Consider the following 27,782-nt stretch of genomic DNA (forward strand, 5'->3'; position numbering starts at 1 on the left):
AAATTCTCTTTTGCAGCTGTCAAATGTTAGAACATCGTAGTTGTGAAATAGATCAGAGAGCTTTAGGCAACCCTCCTCCCTCCAGCAGTGAAAGGGTCCCTCACGTTGTGCCGGTGGGAATGCCGGATTAAAGTGAATTGGAGTGAATGGGGAAGGGAATGAGGTCCAACCCTCCCTCTTCGTGGCCTGGTCCCAGATTGTCAGAGTGGTGCGGGTGGGGGTGCTGATGTAAGCGTTGACAGGTCGGTCCTTTTTGGGATTTCCAGAGGACATCCCAGATAGATCATCCAACAATCGACTGGTTCATGTGAAGCCAATGCTTGTCGTCCTTCTGTACTGACCGGAGTGAGGAGTCCGGGTCTGTAAGCGTGAGCAGGATGTCGTCAGCGAAGAGAGTTATCTTGTGCTCTATACCGCTAAAGCGAATTCCTTGGATTTCGTCATTAGCCCGGAACTTCGCTGCAAGGGGTTCGATACGGAGGGCAAATAAAAGGAGGGAATACGGACACCCCTGCCGGGTGCCCCTGCTAAGGACAAAGGGGAGTGATGGAAACCTGTTAACTAGCACTCAGGAGCGCGGGAGGTGGTAGTTGGCCCTAATCAGGTTAAGGAATGTGTCCCCAAAGATGAATGTCCGCATGGCGAGGAAGAGGAACGAACAGTCCACCCTGTCGAAGGCCTTTTCCACATCGAGACCCACCAAAATTGCTGGGAGCTTAAATTTAGACACTTTCTCAATCAGGTGTATGGTGCGTCGGATATTATCATGCATTTGCCTTCCCTTTATAAAACCGGATTAGTCAGGTTGGACTAGATTGGGCATCAGGTCCTCTAATCTAGCAGCTAGGATTGCAGAGTACAGCTTTGCGTCGAGATTGAGGAGAGCTATAGGTCTATACGAGGCACATAATTGGGGGTCCTTACCGGGTTTGGGAATTACAGATATCACCGCTTCAGCCATAGATGCTGATACCCGTGCATCTTCCCTTATTGCCTGGAATAATGTGGTGAGGTGAGGGAGGAGTTCGGATACGTAGCAATTGTAAAATTGCGTCGTGAGGCCGTCAGGTCCAGGGGCTTTATGCAGCTTGAGTTTTTAAATGGCCTGTCTCCCTTCTTCTGAAGTGATGGGGGCATCTAGGGATTCCACGGTCGCAGGGGAAACACGTGAGAGCGTCACGGAGTCAAGGTATTGCTGTTGTAGGTCCGTATCGGGGGTAGCACCTTGGTAAAGTTCCCCATAAAAGTCGCCAAAGATGTTAGCTTTAGAGGCCTCATCGTGAGTGAGTTGGCCGCCCTGGTCTAGGATGCCTCCAATGAATACACATTCTCTCTTCACTCGAAGCTGACATGCTAAGTGGGGACCCACCTTGTCGCCTTGGGCAAGGGATGTGTGGCGCAGCTTCCAGAGTGTATACTCCGCTCGACTGCTGTAAATGGAGCGCAAGTTGGATGCATTTTCCCCGCAGCACCGCTTTGAAGGCGTCCCAATTGTTCAGCAGGGATGTATCCTGCGGGTTATTGAGTGTAAAGTATTCTGCGATGGAAGCCCTGAGTTCCTCACGTAAAGTCTTATCCCTCGTGATCGCCGTCGGGAAGTACCATCTCGACGTGCTAGACTTAGGCCCACTCCAGGTCAAACTGATGGTGACCAGGCTGTGGTCCGAAATTGAAAATCGGCAATATCTACGCTGCCTGCAGCGACCATACCAAGGTCTGACTGATGAAGATATAATCGATCCTGGAATACGTCTGATGAACGTGGGAGTAATGTGTGTAGTCTTTGGTGGTAGGGTGGAGTGAGTGCCACGCATCACATAGGCCTAGTGTGAGTATGTTCTGTTTGACACCTTTTGAGAAGCTACTAGTCGTCGCCAGATTGGTGTGTGAGCTGTCCAATGTCTCATGCCATGTGAGGTTGAAATCACCATTAGGACCACCGGGTCCTCTGTAAAACCTTCCATCAAATCAAGTGCGGTGGACAGAAATGTGGACTGGCCTGAATTGGGAGCGTAGAGATATAAACGTGCACAGGGTGCCCTTCAACCTCCCCTTGACCATTATAAGTCACCCTTCCTGGTCTGTCGTAGTGGCTTCCAGTTGGAACTTAGCAGCATTGTGAAAGAGCAGAGCCACTCCGTTGTGCTTAGTACCAGCTGAGAGTACCAGCCGAGGACTTCTATATTAAGGGGTATGATTTGTGTCAGAGTCTTGTGTCTTCAGACTTTTTAAGGTGAGTCTCTTGAAGGGCCACTACATCAAACCTATGGTCTGTGAGGTATTTCCAGATTTTCTGGCATTTCTGGGGGGAGTTCAGCCCCTTAACATTCGAGGATGCTACTGAGACCATTGCAGTGGTCCCCCCCACCCCTCAGGTTCCCAGAATCGCAGAGGAACTAGATCTACTGCCCCCCGTTGCCCCATCCCATGAAAAATCAAATAGTACCCTGAGACCACCACCAGTAACCCCCCCCAAACCCAGAACCCCAACATCCCCTGGAAATTTGTCCCGAGACGCCAAAATGTCTTCGGCTGGGCCCATCGTTGAGAAGTGTAACAAAATTCTGGGCAGTACGGGCAAGACCCGCGCCCCCTGGTTGCCATGCGACAAAAACATATAGAGCAGTTACAGAGATCAGCGATATCGGTGACTATGGTGCATTCTAGTGCAAACTCAAGATGTGGTTCCTGGGTGGCTCAAACGTGCCGATAATGCGGTCACCATTAACTCAGTGCCTGGACCGCGTACATGAGTCTCCGTGTAGCAGAGTGTCTATAGACCCCTCCTTTCATGGAAGTAGTCACTTAGGGGTTTGCCTGTTCTTCGGGAGGGTGTTCCAGGTTCGAATCTCTACGCGGCGCCCCCGAGCTGTGCAGGGGACCTGCCGCGTTGTCGTCATCTGGCATTGGGAGGCCCAAAATACGCAGACCATCGCTCAGTTCGCTTACATGGTGGGGCTTATTTTTGTATTCAAAGGCAAGACCAAAAGGATAGGTCCAGCGATAGCGAATATTGTCCTCCCGGAGCTTGGTGGTGACAGGGCAGAAGGTTTGCCTGCGCATCAGCGTGGAGGGTGCCAAATCCTGGAAAAGTGCGCATTTACACCCCTGGAAGGAGGTCTTGTCCTTCTTCCGTGCGACGCTTAAGATGGCCTCTTTCGTTTGGAAGGAATGCATCTTCACCAAGACATCTAGTGTCCTTCGACGTTCTCCTGTTAGTGGGGTCCCCACCCGATGAACTCGATCAATCTTTATCTTCAATTGGCGAGGTGCCACGATTTCAGAGAAGAGTCCAATTATAAACGCCTCAAGGTCTGGCCCTTCCGTGCCATCTTCCAGGTCTTGGATACGCATGTTCTCCCTACAGGATCTGTTCTCCAAGTCCTCCGCCTTCAGGAGCACTTGCTGGAGTTGGGACTGAAGATTCTGCTGGGTGTTGTGCACCTTGCTTGAGCGAGCCCCGAGGTCCTGTGTCCGTTCCTCCACCTCCAACACCCTGGCACCCACCGCGTCTACATCTTGTCTGAGGGTCGCCATCCTCTCTGTGAGATCGGCCTTCAACTGATCCATCGTGGCGCGGATATCCTGCTTTATTTCTTGGCATAGTTCAGTTTTTAAAGTCTCTTAAGGAAGCCACCAGGTCCTTCCTGGTGAGGGCCATGATCTTCGCCTGTTCGGAGCCAGAAGCCTTGTCAGCGGTCGCAAAGTAGCAAGATACTTTATTTGTCGCCTTTTTTGGTGGCATAGGGACAGAGCGAAGTGCTCCTCCCAGGCAGGTAGTGATCCCTTCCGAGGATTGGCACCAGGAGGAGGGCCCCAGCCCCCCAATCAACCCGGTGCAATATAGGCCCTGCTGTTAGCAGATTACATATTGGGGGCCATCTTAGAGTCAAGCAACTTGCTTATCACACTGGCACAAAGGCACCATCAGCCGGGTGCTTACAGAGAAATCAGGGGAGACATATACAGGTGAGAGGGTGTCTAGCTCACCACATCCCCTTTGTTGTCGTCGTGACAGGATTGCGGAGGCGTTTCAGCGGGCAGGTGCCATTTTGAGGTCAGGCAGGCCTCGTTGCCCCGGTTCTCCCCTCGTGGAATCACTCACTGCGAGCAAGAGGCAGAGGACGACCAAGTTCGACAATCAAATCCCCAAGCTGGAGGGAGTCGAGCTTCAGGAGCCTTATTGCAGCCTCACAGTGTCAGCACGTCTCCGGCGTGTCTTTTGGGACCTTATAAGTATTTAGTTATGCAGCACAATATCCTTGGTGCAACAACATCAACTGTTGCATGGCTAAACACTTATAAGGTCCCAAAGGCGAGACCTATTGGCTATGCCAATGCTTGTTCTCAATATGTCACTTCTTCCTGTCCAGCAGCATAAAAGAAAGGAACTTAAACTAATTACATCCACTTAAATCGTGTGGGCAAGATGTTTTTATTTACATTCTGAATAGGAATATGGTGCATAATTCCTTTCACCCGATTTGTTCTAGTAGAGAATCGTGGGACTGAGGCTCTAGCGGTGAGAGCGTTTGAAGCGGTCCTGTCCGCTTCGTTCACGGAAGATACGCCCTACTTTCGGCTGTTAGAGAGGCGTATTCCATTTAAATCACATGCTGCCGCAATTTACAGATTCCCAGTGTGACCCTCTGGTGCTCCCGCATCTCACAGGACGCTATGCTGTAATTTGGGGGCAGGCAGCAGACATCGACACGAACGGGACTGCGAGGACCACGGAGCATTGCGCTCCCTGAACTCAGCTCACCTGGTCACTCTTCCCGTTTGGCACCTCCTTCTACCACAGCGCCTCGCGGCCCCTGCTGCGCGGGAGCCGCTCGCCGGCCACAATTCTATAAAAACCGGGCTGGTGTGCTGGGCGTGTGTGACCCTCTGGTGCTCCCGCATCCCACAGGACGCTATGCTGTAATTTGGGGGCAGGCAGCAGACATCGACACGAACGGGACTGCGAGGACCACGGAGCATTGCGCTCCCTGAACTCAGCTCACCTGGTCACTCTTCCCGGCCACGCCCATGCCGTCCCCCGGAGCATATGATAGCCTGCGTGCTGGCGCGCTAGCGGTACGCGCGCGGGACGACGCTCGGGGCGAAGACCGGGCAAAGAGCGGGCCGTTTGAGGCCGTTAGAGGACGGGAGAGGTCGGGCCTGGGCCATCCCCTCTGGACCCCCCAGTCCATTGTTGGACATAGAGGATCGCTACCGGCACTTCCCTGCAAAGATGTCGTCAATCGAAACAAGAAGCAAAAGTGCCACGGCTGTTGCACCTACATCTAAGGGTACACTGGATAAATACTTTGTGAAAGCCGGGTCACTGCTAATTGAGGACATCACGCTCCTGGAAAGACGAATATCCCAAGAGCTGGACTGGGTGCGGAGATCGTCTATGGGCCCCTTGGCCCAGGCAAAATCTCCTGTGGTAAGCTCTGAACTTATTGTGTTGGACACAGGGGTGGATGGCATGAATAATCTTTCTGGGTCCCTGGATATATCAAATTGTACTTCTCAGATACAGAAAGGATCCTAGTGATTGTGCTGATTTTAGCATGCTAACTCTCCCGCCTGCTCAACCCCACCCCATATCTATTAATTTAAATCCCACGCCAGACACTGACAACACCAACTCCAGAGTCGCTAAAGTGAATAAGCGAAAGGGGATTAGGGAAGGAGCCATCCCCAAAAAGAGCGGAGGACCCAAGACCAAGGGTGTGCGCAAACCAACTACCACAAAACCTTGCACAAACCCGATAACAAGAAGCTCTGGTCTGAATGATAGGGAAAATTCCCATTGGATAGAGCTGGGGCCATCTGCTCCAATCCACCAGGGGAGACAAGTAACCAACCCGAGTTAAATTTATTTGAGCCTATTGAGGAGGATATCACCCTTGCAGATATAGGTACCCTTATAAGAAACCTCCTCAGTCCACTGGAGGAAAGGCTAATAAAAATGGAAGCTAGGTTAGTGGTCATTGAAAAATCTACAGTCCAACTAGCTGACAGCTTGAAAACAGCCAGCAAGGGTGGAACAAAGGGTCCCGACAGGGTTCAAAAATAGGTCCCTCCCAGCCTATTAATCGGGCTAAAAGCGCCACACATACAACACAGCAGGCATTACCCACCTTGCCCACAAATATCTATACCAAACCGAGGGCAGATGCTCAAAAAAAATCACACGGACCAGCTCAACCATCTATCTCCCCCTTCAATTAGGGCAGACCAAATTGGGCAATGTAACTCCGTCCCTACTGACTCATTGAATAATGTGGAGCCAATGGCAGAGGGAGCGAGTAAGAGGCCAAACCCTGGACCAATAAACCTCCTTCCAGAGGCAGCCCCATATACTGTTGTTCTGGTAGGGGCACCGGAACTGAATGCTTCCTCCAAAGAATCCACTGCCTCCCTTAAAAACAAGGTGATTAATTGGTTATGTACCTACAGACCACTTCCTGAAGGTATATCAAGCCCCGTTCTTATGGTACGAAGGGTTCCGTGGCTGGGCAGTCTAACCAAATCTATTAACGGTGACTGCGTTATAGTTAACTTCAAAGATCAAAAGACAGTCCGTTATATTTGTGGATGGGCCGCCAACGAAGAGGGGACTACCATTCAATCCCTACCCCTCTCCTTTTTCTACCCCCCTCTAACATACGACAGGGAAGGTGAGACTTGGGGGACTCAGATACAAAGATCGGTTGGGTGGGGAGTCCAAAAAAAAAAGGGGAGTTTTCCATCACCCCAGTAGACAACATCAAGGGTATCCCGAAATCAACACAGTGCACTCATACCCAGAGAGATTGGGCGGGGGTCCACCTAGAGGTTGGAGAGTATCACCCAACCTTCGAAGAGAGGAGCTAGCCCATCATACCTCCAACATGGCTGAAGAGGGTTGGGAAATTTACCACGGGAAAGGAGGCAACTGGGATGTAGGCGAGCATAATCATCCTTCCTGGAGACCCCACCAGCAATTCTATCTTCCAACCTGGAATAGCTATAGCATTCTAGACATGGTCGATTGACTGCCCACAGACTCCAGTGGGAAGTCTAATTCTGTAGCACAGGAGACTGAGGATGAAACAAATCAAGAAACAGAGTACCCCATCGACCTGGAACACTATGTGCCCCTGAGCAATTCCATCAGTAATACATCCCAGAATGCAAAGGAGGAAACAAGTATCCCCCTGTCACACATAGAGATTATGACTAATGATAAAGGGAATGTTTGCACCCTTAACACCACCTGGGGTGATAGGCCCCTGCCACTAAAAATATTATCGTGGAATGTGGCGGGTTTGGGAAATAAGTCCGATTGCAATGAATGGACTGAATACATTGATTCCAAAGACCTTTGTATGTTTCAGGAAACCTGGGAGAGAGAGGAGCATGCGAGGCAGGGCTTCGCAGTATTCTCTATTCCCGCTAAATGGGGGGGAAGGGGGCGCCCATCAGGTGGTCTTGAAACATGGGTCGCAGCACATTTGGGATGCAAAGCTACGCGCTTTCCAGTGGTCTCAGAAGATATACTAGTGGTTTTATTGGAATGGTCCTACTGCTGCAGATTAGCGGTGGTGAACGTCTACTCGAGACCGGTAGCCACCTCGCAGGAATCCCCTACCATTGATAAACTTACAGATCTCTTAGCTGAACTGCCCACGGGGTTCCCATTTGTAGTGGGTGGGGATTTGAATTCACATTATGAACCCCTACCAGGTCTTTTAGATGGGGCAAGTCTAGAGGAAGAGGCAAGATGGCAAGTACCACCGATAGAATCCATTTCGCCAAAAGCCTGGACCCCGCTGGCAGTACAGATTACTGCCCTAACCTTGAGACATGGAGTTAGGGCTTGCAATGGGCGAGCCAAGTCTGATATCCCGAGCAAACCTACATTTAATCGGAAGGGCAGGGAATCAAGACTTGATTACATCTTAGTGCAACTACCTTCATGGTCGCATGTCATTGATTTCAGGGTCACCGACAGAGAAGACAGCGACCATAACGCCCTAGAATTGGACTTTCTCCTCCCCGGTCGGGGCTGTGGGGAAGCAGAACTTCATAAGACACACCCTGACCTGGTTCTAGAAAACAATAGGAGAAGAATTAAGTGGGAAAAAATAATAACATGTGCAGATAAACTGCCTCGGCTTTATAATAGCTTCATTCCCATTTTGGAAAAAATGGCGCTTTTGAGTATTGAACCTAGTACAGGGGCCAATAACAAACAAACTTGGCTGCTCCATGAAGAACTTGTAAAGACCCTATCTTTGGATCTATTTAATAATGGTCCAAGGAGGGGAAGAGGAAGGAATCAGTGCACCTGGTACAATGCGGCGTGCCGTAGGGCAAGGAGAGATCTCTTGTCGAGTATCAAGAACCGCAATAGCAGGTCGGAGATCCAAAACAAGAGACGTGAATACAAGAAGCTAATTACTAACGCTAAGATTGACTGGGATCAGAACAAATGGGAAGAACTTGCCAGTGCTCTAGCCTCCATGGACTCGCGGAAGTTCTGGAGAATTGTCAACTCAGGCTCCGAGGAACTTGTTTCGGCAATAGAGCCAAATATTTCTTCTAAGACCTGGCAGGAGCACTTCCAGTCTCTGTATTCAGAGATGCCAGGCCACGGCAGTTGCATTACTATCCCGTCGGCCCATAATTGCAAGGAAGGGGAACCATTCACCATAAGGGAAGTCCGGCTTGTCAGCGGGAAAGGCACCTGGTTTGGATGGTCTCCCAGGTGATCTCTTCAAACAGGAGCCAGATATATGGGCCCCCTATTTTTTGGCGCTATTTAATGCGATTCTTAAGGGCATGGATGTGCCTCGTACCTGGCTGGGCGCAGAGGTGGTTCCGATCTTTAAGAAAGGCTCGCCTCTGCTCCCATCCAACTACAGACCCATCAGCTTGATAGATGTGTCGCAAAAACTCTTTGGGAGGCTTATTCTAGACCGTCTGCAGAATTGGATAGAGGAGACCGCTACTATGAGCCCTTACCAGGCTGGGTTTAGAAAGGGGGTATCCACTACCGATCAAATTTTTCGCCTTAGTCTTATTTATTGGAGGACGGCGCTTTTGGAAGGGGGCAGCCTGTACACGGTATTCGTGGATTTACGGGCTGCCTTCGACCTGGTGCCTAGATCAAAACTTTGGAACGTCCTGGGCGACATGGGAGTCCCGCCAGACATCCTGGCTATACTGATTAAATTACATCAGGACAATTTTGCGCAGGTCAGGTGTGGCCGGATGGGGGGCTTAACAGAAAGATTCCCCGTTGACAGGGGTTGAGGCAGGGATGTGTATTAGCACCTACCCTGTTCTGCCTCTTTGTCAACGGGGTAATCGCCCATTTGTCCAGGTTAAAAGACATTGACGCTCCCAAATTGAACGGCAGCAGGGTGCCTGCTGTAATGTTTGCAGATGACACCCTGCTGCTCTCCAAATCCCCCATGGGAATCCAAAGGATAGTGGACGGGTTTCTGAAATTTTGTACTGAGAGGGGTCTAGAAATCAACGCCTCTAAGACAAAGTTCATGATTTTGAACCCAACACCTTCAACACGTCCAAACCCTCTCCTAGGCAAGGTGCGATTGGAGAGGGTTTCCACATTTGAATATTTGGGGGTTACCATGAATGAGAAAATGACATGGGGGACTCATTTGACTAAGGCAAATTTGAAATTATCACAGAAGACGGGGGGAATTCTAAGAATGGCGGGTAAATCTATATACCGCCCACTGGGCCCTATGATACAGATTTACAAATCACAAGCTCGGGGCTCAGTCGTATATGGGGCGGAGCTTTGGGGCCATGTATCTGCAGATAATTTAACAACAACTGAGAACAGGTTTCTCAGGCAGTTAGTGGCCCTTCCTTCGAGTACCCCATTGCTTCCCCTGAAATTGGACTTAGGTCTAAGGCCAATTGCCGAGGAGCTAGGGCTGAAGCCCCTGGCCTTTTGGCGAAGAATATGGAGTAGCCAGGATCTTGATGATTACAGAAGAGAGCTCCAAGAGTTTATGGCTTTACCAAATATTTCTAATATTCCTTGGTTAAAATATATAAGGAGTACATGTGAAAGCCTAGGTCTTTCCGAACTATGGATCGACCCTGCTAACTCATGCAAGAGGACCTCTAGAAAGGCACTTTCACAATTCTATTATCAGTCGAAGCTGACAAATGGTATAGTTAATACACGGATGGGATCATTGACCCACATATTTATACAACTGAAAGACTCCTACCAAATGGAAAGTGTATTGGATGGAATGGGTCCTGTGCTAGCAAGAAAATTATACCTACAATGGAGATACGGATCTCTCCCTTTGAGGGCCTTCACGAGTTCTTGGTCCAGGCCCTCGGGGGTAGAGCAGTGTCCTGCCTGCACATACCCTCATGAGAATGACCTACATGTGGTTCTCTTTTGCAAAGCTTACCAAAGAGCGAGGAGATACTGGCTTTTACCTATTCTTAAAAACATGGGCTTTAGGAAATATTTGCCGGCGTTTAGAATCCTCAAAACTGATCTGTCACCCTGATCGTTTTTGCACTATCAAAGTATTTAATGGCCATGCGGTATGTTCGATCTCGCATTTTAAAAGCGGGGGCCTCTGTTTAAAGTTTTAAGACATTGGTGTATCTTCTATGATTCTTTTAATGTTTTTTAATGTTTTGAATCATGAAATTTTTGAAGGTTATTGAGTGATTGAATTTGCTTAAAACATTGTTAACTTTCAAAGTTTTCTTTTTAAAAAAACAAAATGTAATGTATTTTTATCTTTGATGGTCTAAATGACCGAGAATAAAGATATTGAATTGAATTGAATAGGAAGCTCGGCCCAAAAGCGATAGGTGTACTGTAACAGTAGAGAGCACGGTCTTCTAACTTTACCTTTGTCGAATAGTAAATGGAAGATAGAATTCAAAGTGGTATAAATTGGAAAGGTCGGTTTATATGCCACTACCATTCTGCATTGTACCTTCTGCAGAGCATACAATCCAGAGGATCAGACACCTGGTAAAACAGTGTTAGCGTCATGCATATGATATGCGCCGAGAAGTAATGCAACACAGGAACGCCTGCTAGCTGGTCACCCCCTTTTAAATGGCCACATGGTCCATGGAGGAGGGTGCGCAAGGGAGCCTACAGAGAAATCAATGAAAACAAGCAGCAATGAGGGAGTGCGTGGGGGCACAGAACAGGTGCCCTCTCAAAACAGCATCTGGCATTTGATCTTGGTCTTTGAATGCTCAGCAAATGTGACGAAATAAGAACAAAATTTACAGGCCTGCTTAAGGAGACAGAGCAGAGCTACAAGCAAGTGAAAACTGTACCAATCGTGTGAATTGCTTTTCAAGAAAAAAAACTGTAGTTCTTACAACAGATACTCAAATGGTGACCAGTGAATTGATATAGTACTTGTTCCCTGCTCTCGGGGACGGCTAAACACAGGAAGAGGCATGACAAATGCATGCCATGGACAAATGGGAAGAAAGAATAGGAGAGAGATGATGGAGCCAGCAAATGGGAAGCCTATGGGTAGGCTGAAGCCCACAAAGTATATACATGTCTCAAAGTATACATATTTCAAAGAGAAAGAGCAAGCGCTTTCTAGCCGAGCCCTAAAAGAAGAGAACGAACAAAAGAGAAGAATGAAGAAAGGAAGGGTGCAAGAAGGAAGTAAGGGAGAGAGCAAAGAAGAAGGAGAAAAGGCGAAAGAAAGAAGGAAGTAGAAAGAAGGAAGTAGAAAGAAGGAAGTAGAAAAAAGGAAAGAAGGGGAAAGGAGAAAGAAGTGGGAGGAAGGAAGGAAGGAGATTAAGAAAGAAGAGATGAAAAGAAAGACTGAAGGCAAGAAAAAAAAAAAGAAAGACATGAAAAGAAAGAAAGATTGAAGGTAAGAAGAAAAGGAAATAAGAAATGAAATGAAAAGAAAGAAACCTGAAGGCAGGAAGAAAAGGAAATAAGAAATGAAAGGGAAAGAAGAGGAGAGTAGAAGACAGGAGAGGAACAGGAAAGGAAAAAAGAGGAACAGGAAAGGAAAGAAGCACTGTAGATAAGGAACAAACTTGAGACAGAAATGATAAAAGGGAAGTGGAGAACAAGTAAGGAAAGACTAAACAAGAGAAGGAAAAAAAGTAGAAAGCCACCCCCTTCTACCAGTCCTCCCTGGTCCATGGCTATAGCGGGTGGGTGCATTAGCTCAGGGTAGGGCTCCTGGATATACTCCGCCTCCCAGTCCATTAGCCTGGTTTCTAGTTCTGTTACTTCTTTAAGTCTTTCTACTTTTTCTAGTTATGTGGGATATAAAACAGCTCCTGATTACAGCCTTGCTTTTTTCCCTATTGATTCCACATTCTACTTGAAATATATTTCTGTGTTAGCCGTTAGCAAGCTTCTTGTATGCCAGTCAGTTATCTCCCAGGGGTCTGATTTCCAACCAGTTCATCTCCGAGAAGCGTGCTGTGTTATTCACGTGCTATATGGGAGAGCTGTCTGGGATTCCCCTAGGCAGGTATCATTTGTCCTGAACCCATCCCCCCGTGTTTGGAGAACCAAAAAAGTAGTCCAGTCTAGACGTGCAGCTGATGATGCCGGAAGCATTGTAGTATTGTCTATCCGTCTGGTGTTCATCCCTCCACAGATCTGTTAACTCCACGCCATGACAAAGGTCTGCAGTTGAGTGTCCACTACCCGTGACCTCCCGAAGTAGGCTGGTTACTTCTGAAAATTCGGTCTTGTCCTTGAGGACCAGTAAAAACTAGAAGGAAGAAAGCAAAGGGACATGCTAGGGCTAGCAGAACTAGGAGACATCTGGGGAAAACAGGGACTCCTCTTTTGACAAGATGCAAAGACGGTATGAATTAGTAGATAATCAATACTTCCATTAGATTATTGAGGGATGCAAGAGGTGGCTGACGAGTCACTGCTCAAGTATTGACTGCTATCAACCGCTCTACACAAACACGCGGTCTCATAAAATATATAAGACATTAAAAAATAACAGTCAGCCGTCCATGGATGTATTAAGGGACAAATCGGGGCATGAATTTGGGATCGTACCTTAGAGGACGAAGAATGGGGAAAGAGTGCTGTCACGCAAGTCAATCTGAGATAAGAACCAGGTTAAGACTTGGGCAATTAAAAATACTGCACCAGGCATTATATACTAGAACCAGGCTCCTCCCTATGGGGAAGCAGACAATCACAAACGCCGGTAGAGATGTGGGCAAGCTGGGACATTGTTACACACCCTGTCGGAATGCCCCAGGCTGCAACCATTCGGAACATGGGTGGGCCAACCTATCTCAACAGCCACCAAAGAAAACCTGTCACTTTGCTCCACCTCACCCGATACCCACCACACTGAGAATATGGGGGAAGAGACACTACATAAATGTTATGTTATGTTATTTACTTTTATTAGGCGCACAGATACTCAAAGAGTGTCCCGGCGCGGCTCAAAAGAAGACAGAACAAAGACCCAGCTCTACGAAAAGAGGTACGTTTTTAGCAGTTTTTTAAAAACCCCAGTTTCTTCAACAATTCGGAGTGAAAGGGGGAGCGCATTCCAAGCACGGGCGGCAGACACGGCCAGGGAAGCACCACCTAGACGATGACGCTGGAAGCAAGGTACCTTCATCAGCCTCAGGGAAGAAGACCTCAAGTGTCTCCCCGGCACATAAAACGAGAAGCGTTTCTGTAAGTAGCCCGGCCCCATCCTATGTAGGGCGCAATGGGCTATGGTGAGAGATTTGAAAGCTATCCGGGCCCTGACTGGAAGCCAATGAAGGGAGCGACGGTTGCCATGGACATTCTGCCTAGGACCCAGCCCGCCCAGCATGCGAACAGCCGCGTTCTGGGTCACTTGAAGCTTATTGAGAGCGTAAGCTGGGAGCCCAGCATAGAGGGCATTGGCATAGTCCAGACGGGACAGAATGAGTGCCCGGACCACTGATTCCCTAGCCGCTTGAGGCAGCAACGGAAGGAATTTTCTCAGAGTTCTGAGAAGACCAAAACAGCAACCTGTCAGACGCTTAATCTGACTGGAGAAGGAAAGATTACTGTCAAAATAGATGCCCAGGTTCTTTGCGGTCTGACTGTTGGAAACAGGCGGTGGGAACTCAGGAGGCCAGATAGACTCTCTGAAACCTGAGGGGAAGTCGCAGAACATCAGAACCTCGGATTTATCCTCATTGCATTTTAAATGTGCCGACGCCAACCATTCAAAGACCGAGGAAAGACACCTCTGCACAGGGGCCACCGAGGACCCTTGTTTGTCCCAAGTGAACAGAAGTTGCGTATCGTCGGCGTAGGCAATAACCTTAGCCCCCAACTCCTCCGCTAGAAAAACCAGCGGAGTAAGGTAGATGTTGAACAAGAGGGGGCTAAGGGACGAACCCTGGGAAACACCCGTGCCAACTTGAAGAGGTGAAGAGGCCACCGGGGATATCCAGACTTGCTGGTATTGGCCGTCCAAAAAGGATTTGATCCAGCCCCAAACCGCGCCCGACACACCAATCATCGAAAGCCTGTCAAGCAGCAGTGAATGGGGAACAGTATCAAAGGCCGCCGACAAGTCAAGCAGCACAAGGGCGGCCTTCCCGCCGGCGTCTAAACACTCCCGAATGGCTTCTGAAATTTCCAAAAGAGCACCTTCCGTACTGAAGGAGGGGCGGAATCCAGATTGGGCAGGGTGAAGAAGACCCGCACTCTCGACAAACTCCGAGAGCTGTCTGTTCACTATTTTCTCACAAACCTTAGACAGACTCGGTAGGAGAGAAATAGGTCTATAGTTTCCCGGTACGGAAGGATCGAGAGTAGATTTCTTCAGAAGGGGGAGAATTTCAGCCTGCTTCCAACAACTAGGGACCCTGCCATCCTGCAAAGATAGATTAATGATGGAATTGACTTCCTCATTCACCGTCTCTGCCACCGAAGCCAGAAGTCTTGCTGAGCATGGATCGTCGGGAGAACCAGACTTAAGCCCTTGAAGAATTCTCAAAGTGCATGAGAGATCGACCGGAGAGAACTTAGACAGGAAATGAGTGGTAGGCAAAGCAACAGGAGTGGAGCCTGAAGGGACAGGAGAAGCCACGGGCCCAATAGAGACAACCGGGGCAGAGAAGCTGCCTTGAACCTTTAGAATCTTGTCCCGAAAGAATGTAGAGAGCGTCTCACACCACGCAGTGGTTGCCGGTAAAATACAGCTCTGCGCCACAGGGGACATGAAACTTTGGACAATAGAAAAAATTTCCTTAGCGTAGTTCTGGGCTTGATCGATCCGAGTGGCAAAGAACGCCCTTTTAGCAGAAGAGATCGCTTTATAGTAGGTTTTCTGACCCTGCCTGAGCTGCACCTTTACTGCCGGGCAGTAGTTGCTGAGACGCCAAAAGCGCTCCAGTTTCTTACAGCCCTGCTTGAGGAGACGCAGATCCTCCGAAAACCATGGTTTGGAGGGGGAAGCCCTTGATTGTCTGGCTAAAGTAGGTATGGCAACTGCCGCCCAAGAGCCCAAAAGGCAGTTGGAAAAAGCAGCAAGACACTGATCAAGATCTTGTGGCAGAAGCGGCCTGTTGGCCGCCAGCTCCTTGGCAAAAAGTGAAGGGTCAACCTTCTTGAATGCTGGTTTGTGACCGACCATTGGACTGACACTTGGCGGGGTCACCACCCATGAAAAGCTAATTAGATAATGATCAGACCAGGGGACCGGAGCTTTAATTGAGATAGGGAAATTGGAAAGGATAGGATCCAGAATATGGCCACCAAGATGAGTAGCCTGATCGACCCATTGAGAAAGCTGTGCTGATAGGCAAATATTGAGAAAATCACGTGTGTCCTTAGAGTTATTTTGATCAAGATGAATATTGATATCGCCTAGAATCACATAATGGGAGAACTGTAGAGCTCTCATAGAGACCGCCTCCACACAGGCCTGAAGGAAAGCATGGGCCACTCCCGGCGGACGATAAATCAAGGACCCACCAAGAGAAAAGTGGGCCGAGCAGCGGATATTAAAATTCAAGACTTCACAGCCGTCCCACGTGCTGAGAGAGCACTTATCCAGCGCCCACCTCTCTTTGAAAATAACAGCCAGCCCCCCACCTCTCCCTGTAGTACGATCCACTCTGCTGATTTTGTACCCCGGAGGGATAGCCAAGGTGATGATTGGGTCGGAGGAATTGTCAAGCCATGTCTCCGTGACAAATAAAAAATCCAGAGATTCATCGTCCAGGAGCTCAAACACCTCTGAGTGATGTTTTTTCAGAGAGCGCACGTTGAGAAGCGCCGCCGAAATGACAGGGGAGTGAGGTATTTTAGTGCCAGCCGTAGAACCCAACTCAAGGCGAAAGCCACAGGCCCCACACACGGAATCTCGAGTCCCATAAAGGTTAGGGAGGAACTGCGAGTTACAGCAGGGCCCCCGCATCTGAGTGAGAAACTCACGTGAATAGGACCGGCGGCAGGAATCATCCCCCCTGAAATGGGCAGCATAACTGGCCCCGGCTCCCGACGAGCTGCTGACAGGCGCAGACGGGCTTGCCTTAGGCGCGCCTTCGGCACGCCCGCTGCGCGAACGCGCAGCGTGCATTTTAATAGTGCCGGTGGTTCAGAGACTAGAGCGCCTTCGAATGAAAATGGCCCCTGGCTCTGTCCCGCCGGAAGTGAGGAAAGCGCTCACAACAACGAAATATACAGAATTAAAGTGCCCCAGGTTCCATTTCCCTTTCCCTTTCCCTTTCCTCAACGAGTGTGCAAATTTAGCAAGATAAAACTTTCCACATTTAAAATTCAACAAACATTAAATCACAATAAAAAATAGCAGCAGAACAGCGATTTTGTAAAGTAGAGTGAGTAAAATAATTTCTGTCAGCCCTCAAGCCTAAATACACTCTGTTGTTCTGTAGTGCAGCTCTCATGGCCTCCAGGAGTAACATCGCCGGCGATGGAGGAGTGGAAAGGTCTCAGGCTTGGCACTTTGTACTGCTGGAATGAACTAGTGAACGCACCATGTACAAAGCAAATGGGTGCTCTTGGAAATTCAACAGGATGTGAGACCTTTGGAGAGACTTTTAGGACCCCAGTGGGGTGTGTCAGATCCAGGGGCACAGCTGCAGTGGCTCCCATCTCCGGGACCAGTTAAGAGGAAGCTTGTTGGGGTGCTTCGAAGCCTCTCTTGTATGTTAATACTTAACAGTAATTGTACGCTGGAATAGTGTTGAAATGGATAAGGCTGATATAATTGTTTATGCGGTAAAAAAATGCAATTGAAAAAGTTAAAAAAATGTCTATGGCTGTAGTTATGGAGGTATCAGAAAAATGTCTTATATGTACAGATGGAGCTGCTGCACTGAGTCCCACCGCCCAATGTTTGGGATTGTTCGGGGTGCGAGTTGGCATCCTGCTGTGTTGTATATGCACAAATAAACAAATTAAAATATATATTTTTTTTAAGTGCACATTGAATACACAGTGCATGGAGGAAAAATCCAGGTAAGGCAGGGGCGTAATGGAAGGGTGTAGAAAAGTACTGGGTAGAACTTTAGGGAGTGCTAAAAAGCATGGAGCAATTAATTAGAAACTGAAAGTTGAACAATAGGCAACAATAAATGTACTTTTCCAAGATGTTTTTTCCCCAAGAAGTATGGTGAATGGCATCCAAACAGGGCCCAGTAACACACTTACCACCCACTTTGCCACTTCTGCATTTTCCAACTGCTTCAGTAGTGAGTAAATCTTTACATCTGCTATAGCCGAAAGAGTAGCTTGTACTAGTCGAGGTATCCAAATCTGCACAAGAAAAACAGACTGGTATAACAAGGACGTGACGTTATCATAAAATCAGAGTTTGTTTCAATTAGGGTGAGAACAACTGTACTCTTTCACGTGTCAAATGCCACCTTTTTCAAAGACGTGCTCTACAAATATGTTTTTGGTGATTAATAATGCCGGGCCTCGCAAATGATGTATTAATTGTAAAACAATCAACTGAAGCTATTAAGCAAGCTCACTTCACAGGTGACATTGGAGTGTTACAAATAGATATGTGGTGGCGGTATGCTCTAACATGGTTATAACATCCTTTGCTCCAATGTAGCTGTAAAGCTTTCAAGGGTCACCCCTAGCAATGAGTTGATTAAATGTACACAGTCATGGGTCTAAGTTACCAGTAGCCAGGGGTTTTGCATCTGCTGATGTTAGCTTACCTTTAAAGCTTTCAATAAAAAAAATGTAAAAGTGCACCTTGAACATAGAGCGATTTACTCTCCTACCAATAAAATACAAGTTTCTGAGAGGCTTATAAATAAAAGTAATAATGGGGTACTCCTATCTGGTGCATCAACCTACTCACCAGCAGCTGGACGTCATCCTTGTTTAGCAGCTGTAGAGCTTTATAGATGCTTGCAAAGAACAATGGGTAAGAGTAGCCTCGTAATCCTTCAATCCATTCCCAGGTTAAGTAACCATAAGTAAGATTGTTAAGGAGAGAAATCTCAAGGAATTAAACATGCTTAAAAAGTTCAATTTTACAGCCAATATACCAGTTTCGAGTACACGCCCATTTTCTGCAGTACCATGTGAAACTGTTAAAAACGCACAGTTGCCTCCATCCAAATACAAATGCAGTGGTTTTTTTCCTTGACATGCAGAACATGTTTCACCTTTTCAGTTTTCACACTGGCAAAGAAGACTGAAAATTAAAATAATGTGTCTTTACTAGTCCTTCAATAAATAATCTCAAAACATTATTCAAAAAACATTAGCAAGAGCCTATAAAAGCAATTTAAGGAGGGATAAAACCCTAGCCTGGTTTGACACAAAGTATAAATTATCAAAGCAACAAAAAAAAAAGAAAAGTGATTCTTTCAGACTTTGATCGTTACCATAAACCAGTTCACATAGTATATGTATACCGTAAAGCCTAATCCATTTATCTAGCTTCTTTCTATTACAAATCAGATAAACACCAGATGCAAAGCTATCGAATATATCTGCAATACTGGCCCTAAATGAAATGAAGGATATCAAGAGATCTCTCGCTTATCTGTCTTCTAAATTGTACACCACGAGTACCAAAACAAGAAATTATGGTCTGGATTGGCCCCTGTGGCAGGAAAGAACAATTTTGAAAGGGAAAGAGTGCCTTTCCCTTTCTGACCACTCCTCAAAGCCAAATGTTGATCAGCAGAGTTCCAACACTTCAAAACTCTTCCTGCTCTTGAATAGAGTGAAGAAAAATATCCTCTTAGATTTTAGTATGGCTCTCATAATATTGTCCTAATACATCGAAACCGTTACGTGACTTAAGAATCCAAATTGATAATAAACTCTCAAAGGAAGCCCACATCAGCAAAACAGTAGCAACCTGTCATGGATTCTTCAGAACTTTAAAGAAAGTAGTCCCTTTATTCCCTCAACATTATAGAAAACTGGTGATACAACCTTCAATCGTAAATAGATTAGACTACTGCAACTCCCTGTTACTATGTAGCCCCGATTACCTCCTCCAACGGCTCCAGAGGATCCAGGTGTTGGCAGCTAACCTAGCGCTAAATAAAGGGAGAAGGGACTCAGCCTCAGAAACACTACACAAACTACAGTGGATGCCAGTAAATGAAAGGTGCATGTTTAAAGCACTATGCATCACCATAGAGCAGTAAATGGCACAGGACCTATAGCCCTTCAGCAAATGACTAAATTATATGAATCCTCTAGAACTTTAAGGTCCTTCCAGGATGCCCTCCTGTCTACATTCCCCTTTAAGAAAACAAGAGTGGGAGGCAGAACCTTTCAGGTACAATGTGCACGTCTCTAGAATAAATGTCCTCGCTCCCTTAGAACCAACACAAACCTGCTGAGCTTCAGGAAGGACCTGAAAACTTGACTGTACCCCTGGAAATAGATAAATGCATGAAAAGATAACTCATTCCCAACAAATGCTGGACATCTCTTTGAAGATTTACCAGTCCCAAGATGCCCTTTGGGTGATAGCCGCGCTTTACATTTCTAAATAATAATAATTGTAAAAGTGGGCATATCTATTCATGAATTCAAAAGTTGCTCACGTTCTGACTTTTGATTAATGGGTAATGAGAAATTAAAGTAGGACTACTGCCTTCATCATATGACTACTCTTACAAGTCAACCCACTATAAAAATAAAAATGCAAAATAAATGCAAATTGGTGGATGGAATTTTAAAATATAGTCATCTTCATTGCATCAAACATGCAACTATATACCCACCGAGCAAAGGAAGTTTCTATAGAGAGGATGTTTAGAGCCATTACCACAAGATAAAACTGGACAAAGACATTTTGGCACCCTAACAAATCTACATAAAATAGAAAACGGTTTACCAAAGGACATTATAGACTAAAAGGTGCGAGCAGGGGCTTTGAGAACCAACACAACAACATTGGATGTCAAACAAGACAGAATTTGAAGAGGTGAAAATAACTATAATCGGAGTCAAATAAATTACAATAGACGCAACAGAGATAATTGATATAATATTTGAACTCTTAGTGAAAGAAGCATGTCTAAGGCAGTAAATATTTGGAGCGTATTTCCTAAAGACCACTGTGCTTCTAATTCTGAGTGACAATGCTCATTTTTGATATATTTTTTCGGTCCAGCCTGCACGTACAAACCAGTAGCTCAAGATAACTACCTCAGGTCGTATTCACAGATACAATGTAGAGCATGATCAAAAATTCATTCAGAAGAGGAATAAAGAACACTGGCCAACCCTTAATGACAAAAACACAGATGGTCATAATTACCACCGTAGTAATATTATTTAAAAAAACAGGACATTGATATGGAAGCATTTCATTCTTAGGCTCTTGCATCTTCATATACAACACAGTTGATCACTGAGAGTGATATTTGAAGGTATATTATCAATTAGTGCATATGCCAATTTCATCACGGCCTCTTCCAGTAAGGCTGCGTGCTTGGTCACACTTAACAAATGTTAAACAATGTCCCACTGGTGGCCCTCAAATTTACTTTCTTCCTCAATTATCTAAGCTGGTGACGCTCAAATAATGTATTCTGCGTCCTGCCAGAATGGCATACTCGACCTGGTCGCAATCTGCTTGAATTCGGCTTACCACCACAACAGGAAGGCCGGTGTGTAGGCCCACGTGGTCCCGGTATCGGGCAACCAACTCTTCCTGCAGTGTTGATCCGGTGTCAGCAGCTGGGACTTCAAAAGCATATGGATTTGACCATTAGTCAGTGCAGCGGGAAGAGGGTCAAATAAGAGAAGCAGAGATCCTTTTCACCCCCCTCCCTGTCACCGCACCATCAGGAGTACCATTGCAGTTGGGACGCCATTTAGTAGGTTTTGAAATCAGGCACATTGAGGCCTCCCTCTGTAGATGGCAACTTGAGCATACAGACAGAGCAATTTTATGTCTGCCGCCCCACCATATAGAATCTAACAAGCTAAGAGTTCAGCGTTTTGAAGAATCAGCTTGGAACGACAACTGGCACATTTGCAAACCAACAGAGGAATCTAGGTAAGACTATCATCTTGGACAGTGCTACTTTCCCTATCTTTTCCATTCCTTTGTATCAGTTTTAAAGTTATTTTTGACAAAAGTCCTCTCTTTATTTGGCAATTATTCTTTTGCTTTTCCTTTGTGCTTTTCCAAAGCTTTTGTTCTAAAGGTACAAAAAACAAAAAAAAATGAAACCTTGTCAAAGTGACTGAGTTTTCGCTTTTCAGTGGCGACAGCCTTCCACTGGAGAGAAGAGAATGATCAAAATGCAGAGTTCATGCAGAAACCCAAGACCTGGCTTTTTAAGTTTTGATCAGAGTTATCTGATGGTTCCAACAAATATGCTATTGCGCATGGGTGAATGTGACTGCTTATTAGTAAACGTATAAGCGTCCAAACTACAAACAGGTCAAACAATATTTTCATTACAAATCTGATTTTACTGCAAATTCCAAACAGGTTATTAGTATATATTTGAACATGAAGGTATTTAAGAAAGCCTTTACTGTGCTAAAATGTAATAATTCTGTGAAATACATAAAGTTGCAATGAGCTGTTTCCACAAACATTTTCAAACAAGCCAGGCAACAGAAAGAGCAAGCTGTCTTAGTACCCCCTAATTCTCCGACATCTTAAGACCTAATGATATCAACTAGGGCATAGCAAGTCGTACCTTTCTTTGTTGAATGCGTTGCCCCCATCATGACTCAGATCCTTAGTAAGTTATTTAATTTAATTCATTCATAAATTGTTTTGTTGAATTTCGCAGGTGCTGCAGCATAGTGTCCTGGCACACTGTATGTACTTTAGTAACTCTTTGTAGCAATCTTGATAGTACAGCTCAGATCCCACTCCATAGTCACGGAGTACCTTTCTCCGTTACAATTCACCAAGTAAACATTATACCTCTCTTGCATAGATTTACACAAGTTAGAAGTTTGGGAAATGACTGGACAGCTTCCAGGTCAAATACACAATTATACCAGTTAGAATTTCTTGTTTGCGAGACCTCTTTCTAAAAGGAAACCTAATGAGGTGCCACTCTGATCAATCCCAAAATATACTTGCATCCTCGAGCAAAAGCAGATCATGCAAATACACATTTGTTTCTGGTTTATCTCTGCAAACTGTCTGGAATCCAAGGTCAACACTGAAGGCCATAATACAGCTTATGATAGAGCCAAAATCAAAAGGATATTCAAACACCATGTGATGTGCAACTTCTAGTGACTGCCAGTATTCATCTGGGACAAAACTTGTTTGCACTAAAAAACAATTAATTATTCGGAAAGCTATGGCCAGCAAGACTAGATACACGTTTTCACCAAAAAGACCTGTGGAAACAAAACAGAAATTATTATTTTACGTTTCTAAATCTGCTTTAATTGCAGAAATGTGGGTATCCCACGTATGGAACATTTCAGACATTACAGCACTGTTGGATATTAGCATGGAAGTGCTGTGAAGGGGCAGTGATTATTATATTACAAAAGTATTGGAACTGAACTGGAATTTCTAGGACCTTAAAAGAAAATGCATTTTTTAATTACATCCACAGTATATGGTCACGAAACTCCTTCAACTACTTGCAAAATCATTACAATGTTCAGTTAGTCACATATTTTACGTTTGGCCATTATTATTTCACAGAAGGAAGTATTTTCATAGTCCATAATTCTCTGGGACAATGTCAGGTCTGTGCATTATTTAACAACATATGAACAGTTGTGAGAGCTGTTTTCCCTGCATATTAAACACATCACAAATTGGACTTACACAAAGCTAGGTTGTGTTTACACTGTTGTAGGAAAAGTGTCCCTGCTTGTATGGCACCACCCAATTTTTGCTCCAAATACTAAAGGTTATGACTGATAGTGCACTGGAGTCTGCTGCTCAATCCCCAGTGTCTGTGCTCTCTCCTAAAACTGTTATGTTCTTCTTGGTGATCCCAAATTGGCAAAGACTTTACCCCTTATAGGTCCCTAGTATATGGTACCAGGGGTACCCAAGGCATTGTTAGAAAGATAGGCCCCAGGGCTGCAGCACACATTTTTGCCACTGTGACTGACCCAAGCAAACTACTGACAGAAGGCCTGCCACTGCAGTCTGCAGGAGCAGTGCAACCTGCTCGAACTCTACTGTATCCTCGCCATTTGTGGCACAGTCACCTACACAACCTTTAATGTATGTAAAGCACCACTAAGGTAGGCCTCTTCAGTCCAGGAGGCAGGCTGCATTTTTACTAAAGGTGTTGACATATACGTGCAAGCCTATATGCCCGTATAGTAGCGTTCCCATTGGAAATTACTATATGTATTAGTGGTCCAATAGAATAACATTGGCTGCCAAATGACAGCTCCCCTATGGTACCACTAAAATGTTATGTTTGTTATCAAACAACGTGCCTTCTCACGCCGGACATGATTCTTATGACCTGGGTGACGTGGCATGCAGCCAGGCGGTACCCAAGAAGTTGTCCCCTGGTTGCCCCCAGTTTCAATGTGTCCTGGCTATCCAGCCACGCTTTCCTGAGCCTACTGTCGCCAAGACAGGATTTTGACCTCCTGCCAGGCAGTGTGATTACTCACAGGAGTCAGAAACAAAAGACTGGGAAGGGAGGTGGTCACGCATCAGAGCATTGAATTTCAAAGACTGCACGATCTCTGATATGCATCTGGACTCTCCTCCTGAGGAGGAAACAGCCCTACCCTTGCCCCAGGTGCACTTGCACCCAGGCAAGACGGGAAATAAGCTATACATGAGGTAGTGCCCACCTCCCCTCTGGGAGGCCCGCCATACCCAGGGTGGGCAGCCTGGTCTGTACACCTAAAATTGAATTCTGCCATCTTTAGGAGGGCAGAAATAGTGGGTTCTGGGTAGAAAAGGTGACATACACCACCGGATGTGGTCACCTCAGGGGCGGACACGCAGCAGGGACTAGCTGCCCATTGGCTAACACCCACACTCCTAACTCCCCTTAATCTAGGGTTTAAGGGACCCCTCTGACACCAGAACCTCAAATCTGGACAACCTACTTCAAAGAAGGACCAAGAGGAGCCCTGTTCTAACGACAACAGGAATTTTTCCAAAAGCACAAGCAAAAGAGAGATACTTTGCCCCTGAGGCAACAGACTTAGAACTGAGTGAACGACCCTCGTCCTCGGCTAAACCTGGACACTACTGAAGTGGTCCAGTGCATTGTGGGAGTTGTAGTCTAACCTATCCTAAAGTTTCAGGCCGCTATGTTACTCTGCGGGACCCAGTGAAGTTCCAGAAGCTTTCCGCTGTGCTTTACCACTGCCAAGGCTTGTTGGTCACCAATCCAGAAACCGGCCGCACAGTCAACGCTGCAGCTACAGAGAACACCATGCAACCATCATCCGACTTCAGCAGCTGTGTACCTGTTGTGTTTTTGCATTTTATTTCTTGCAGCACCGTTTAAGTGGTAAAAATAGCACCACCCGCAGCTCCTGTTCATCACCAAGGACAGCCAAAACAACTCTGCACACGGACTCCACGGGCTAGGTAAAAGTTATCGGACTGTTGTGGCCTGATCCCCCAGGACGTTAACCCTATAAGGGTTGCAAGTGACAGATTGTCACTAGTGGATTTTGCCATTGACCGCAATGTTATTTTGTCTATATATTTTACTGCACTGATTTGATATTGATTTAAAAATCTATAACTACAATTATATGTATGCTATTTTGTTCGTTTTAGTGTCTAAATTAAGATAAAAATACCCTCCATTTTTATAAATTGGTGCCGGATTTCTCTTTAGTTGTGTCTATTTCTTTTCATCCATGTTGTTATTGTTCTTCTTCTTCTTTAATCTTTATTTCGACTAAGAAAAGTCATAAAAGAAATACAATACAAGTACAACCAAATTTTCCACAAATAAACAAACTTCTAGGGTGAAAAGGTTACATCATCTAGAGAAATATCTATCGGAAATAAGAACCACATATGATACAATTAAGATTTCAAATCATCAAAAAAGTTCTTCTGATATTCCATACGGCAGATAAATACTTGCTGACAGCAAATACAGTAGGGGGAGATAAGTCAGATTTCAACAATCGGTAGGCATCCAAGTGGTGCCTGAAACCCCAATTTCTGCAGATGGGAATAATCCACTTTTTCCTTGATTTCAGATAAGATGGACAAAAAAACATTAAATGAATCTCATTCTCCTGGTCATTAGTACAGGCTGGACAATTTTTGGGAGTAGGTGGGTGCCAACTACTGGTAAGGGCTCTAATTGGTAATGCATTGTATCTCCATTGGAGGAATAATTTCCTAAAACCGATGGGATTAATGTCATCCAAAACTGTCTCTAACTTGTAATAGTCCTTCACTGTTAGAAAGGTAGAAGACATAGGCCCCAGAGTGTTAGTTGCTAGAGAAACAGTCAGATTTCGGTCATAATATAGAGCAACCAAGTCTTTACGGGATATAGAACTGCATGCCTCTTGAGGATTTGCCCACAGGGCCGATAGGCCCAACCCCGATAATTCGTCCTTTATATACTTGAGCCATGGAATTTTACGTAGGGCTGTATGTTGGTAAAGCTCCATGAACTCACAACGATAACTCAAGAGTTCGGGGGTTGTCCAGAGTCGTCTCCAGAAAGTAAGGGGCTTCACACCTAATTCTTCCTTTATTGGTCTTAGTCCCAAATCAAGCCTTAGGGGAAGAAGTGGTGTACTCGGCGGTAAAGCGGCCAAGTTCCGTAGGAACTTGTTTTCCGTTACAACAATATCATGGGCGCAGTTGTTGCCCCACAATTCACCACCGTATATTACTGCGCCACGCGCCTGCAATTTATAAATTTCGAGTGGCGAGCCTATAGGATGTATCATGGATTTTTTCCATAAATTCAAGATGCCCCCCACCTTTTGAGATAGCTTTAAATTAGATTTTATCTGATGGTGGGTCCATGTCATCTTTTCGTTCAGGGTCAGTCCCAAATACTCAAACGTGTGAACTCTCTCAATACTGGTACCATGGATAACAGGATTGGGGCGGGTTGACCTAGGAGGATTAAAGATCATAAATTTTGTTTTGGCCGTGTTGATTTCTAGCCCTCGATCAGCACAAAAGGAGGCGAAACCATCCAAGACTCGTTGGGCACCCATAGGTGTCTTGGCAAGTAACAAGGTATCATCAGCAAACATAATAGCTGAGATATCTATACCAGCGAGTCGTGGAGCGTCGCGATTTGGTACTTCCTTCAGGTGGGAGATGAGTCCATTTACGTAGAGGCAAAACAGGGTCGGTGCCAGGACACAGCCCTGCCGTACCCCCCTTTCAACGGAGAAGCTAGCTGATAGGCCACCTTGTGTCCCACATCTGACCTTTGCAAAATTATTAGTGTGAAGACGCACTATAATCTGCAAAAGAGGTGGTGGGAGGCCTAGTTCCTGCAACACAGACCAAAGTTTTGTGCGTGGGACCAGGTCAAAGGCCGCACGCAAGTCAACAAAGATAGTATATAGTGAGCCCCCCTCCACCCTGATTGTCTTCCAAAAGAGCATGCATAATCTTAAGATCTGATCAGTTGTTGAGACGCTCTTTCTGAATCCAGCCTGGTAGGGGCTCAGGATCTCAAATTCCTCCATCCAGTCCATGAGATGGTCTAAGATCAGCCTTGAGAAAAGTTTCTGGGCAACATCTATCAGACTGATGGGTCTGTAGTTACCAGGGAGCAAAGGGGACCCTTTTTTGAAAATAGGGACAACTTCTGCACCCAACCATGTAGAGGGAATTGGCATACCTCCGAGAATTGCATTAAATAATGCAGTAAGATAAGGGGCCCAGACTCTGGGTTCGTGTTTGTACAGATCACCAGGAACCCCGTCCAGACCGGGAGCTTTGCCCGCAGGAAGCAGGGATATAGCACGTTGGACCTCGCTCAGGGTAAAATCACCGTGCTTGGCATCACAGCGGATAAATTCGAGTGAAGGGGGATCCCCCCTGTAGAGAGTGCCAAAATGTTCTTCCCAGATTTCAGGGGCAATATTAGGATTTACTGCTGAGACGGGTTCCGTTGCGCCAGTGGACACAATCAACCAGAATCTCCGTGAGTCTCTGCACTGGAGGGCAGATGTTAACCTGTCCCAATTTTCTGTTGCCCATTCAAGTTTGGCATGGTGTATTAAAATCCTATAGTTACGTCTGTTTTGTTGTATATCCTCCCTGTTGGCTTTCTTTTTTATTGCATCCAGCAAATCACTTTTAGCCGATCGACAAGCCCTGTTATACCAT

The 27,782-nt window shown here is 46.1% G+C and overlaps 1 protein-coding gene across 1 annotated transcript in view; it reads right to left on the reverse strand.

The window, feature by feature from the left end:
- The window catches only part of PIGB (phosphatidylinositol glycan anchor biosynthesis class B), a 225,461-nt gene that overhangs the window by 166,788 nt on the left and 30,891 nt on the right, over positions 1-27,782 (reverse strand). Inside the window, exons 2-4 of the mRNA XM_085644142.1 lie at positions 22,714-22,849; positions 18,357-18,474; positions 17,690-17,794 (exon numbers count right to left, since the gene is read on the reverse strand). Coding sequence (XP_085500268.1) covers positions 17,690-17,794; positions 18,357-18,474; positions 22,714-22,849 — 359 coding nt within the window. The remainder of the gene's footprint in view (positions 1-17,689; positions 17,795-18,356; positions 18,475-22,713; positions 22,850-27,782) is intronic.

Source organism: Triturus cristatus, chromosome 3_1, assembly GCF_964204655.1.
Source record: "Triturus cristatus chromosome 3_1, aTriCri1.1, whole genome shotgun sequence".
Lineage (NCBI taxonomy): Eukaryota > Metazoa > Chordata > Amphibia > Caudata > Salamandridae > Triturus > Triturus cristatus.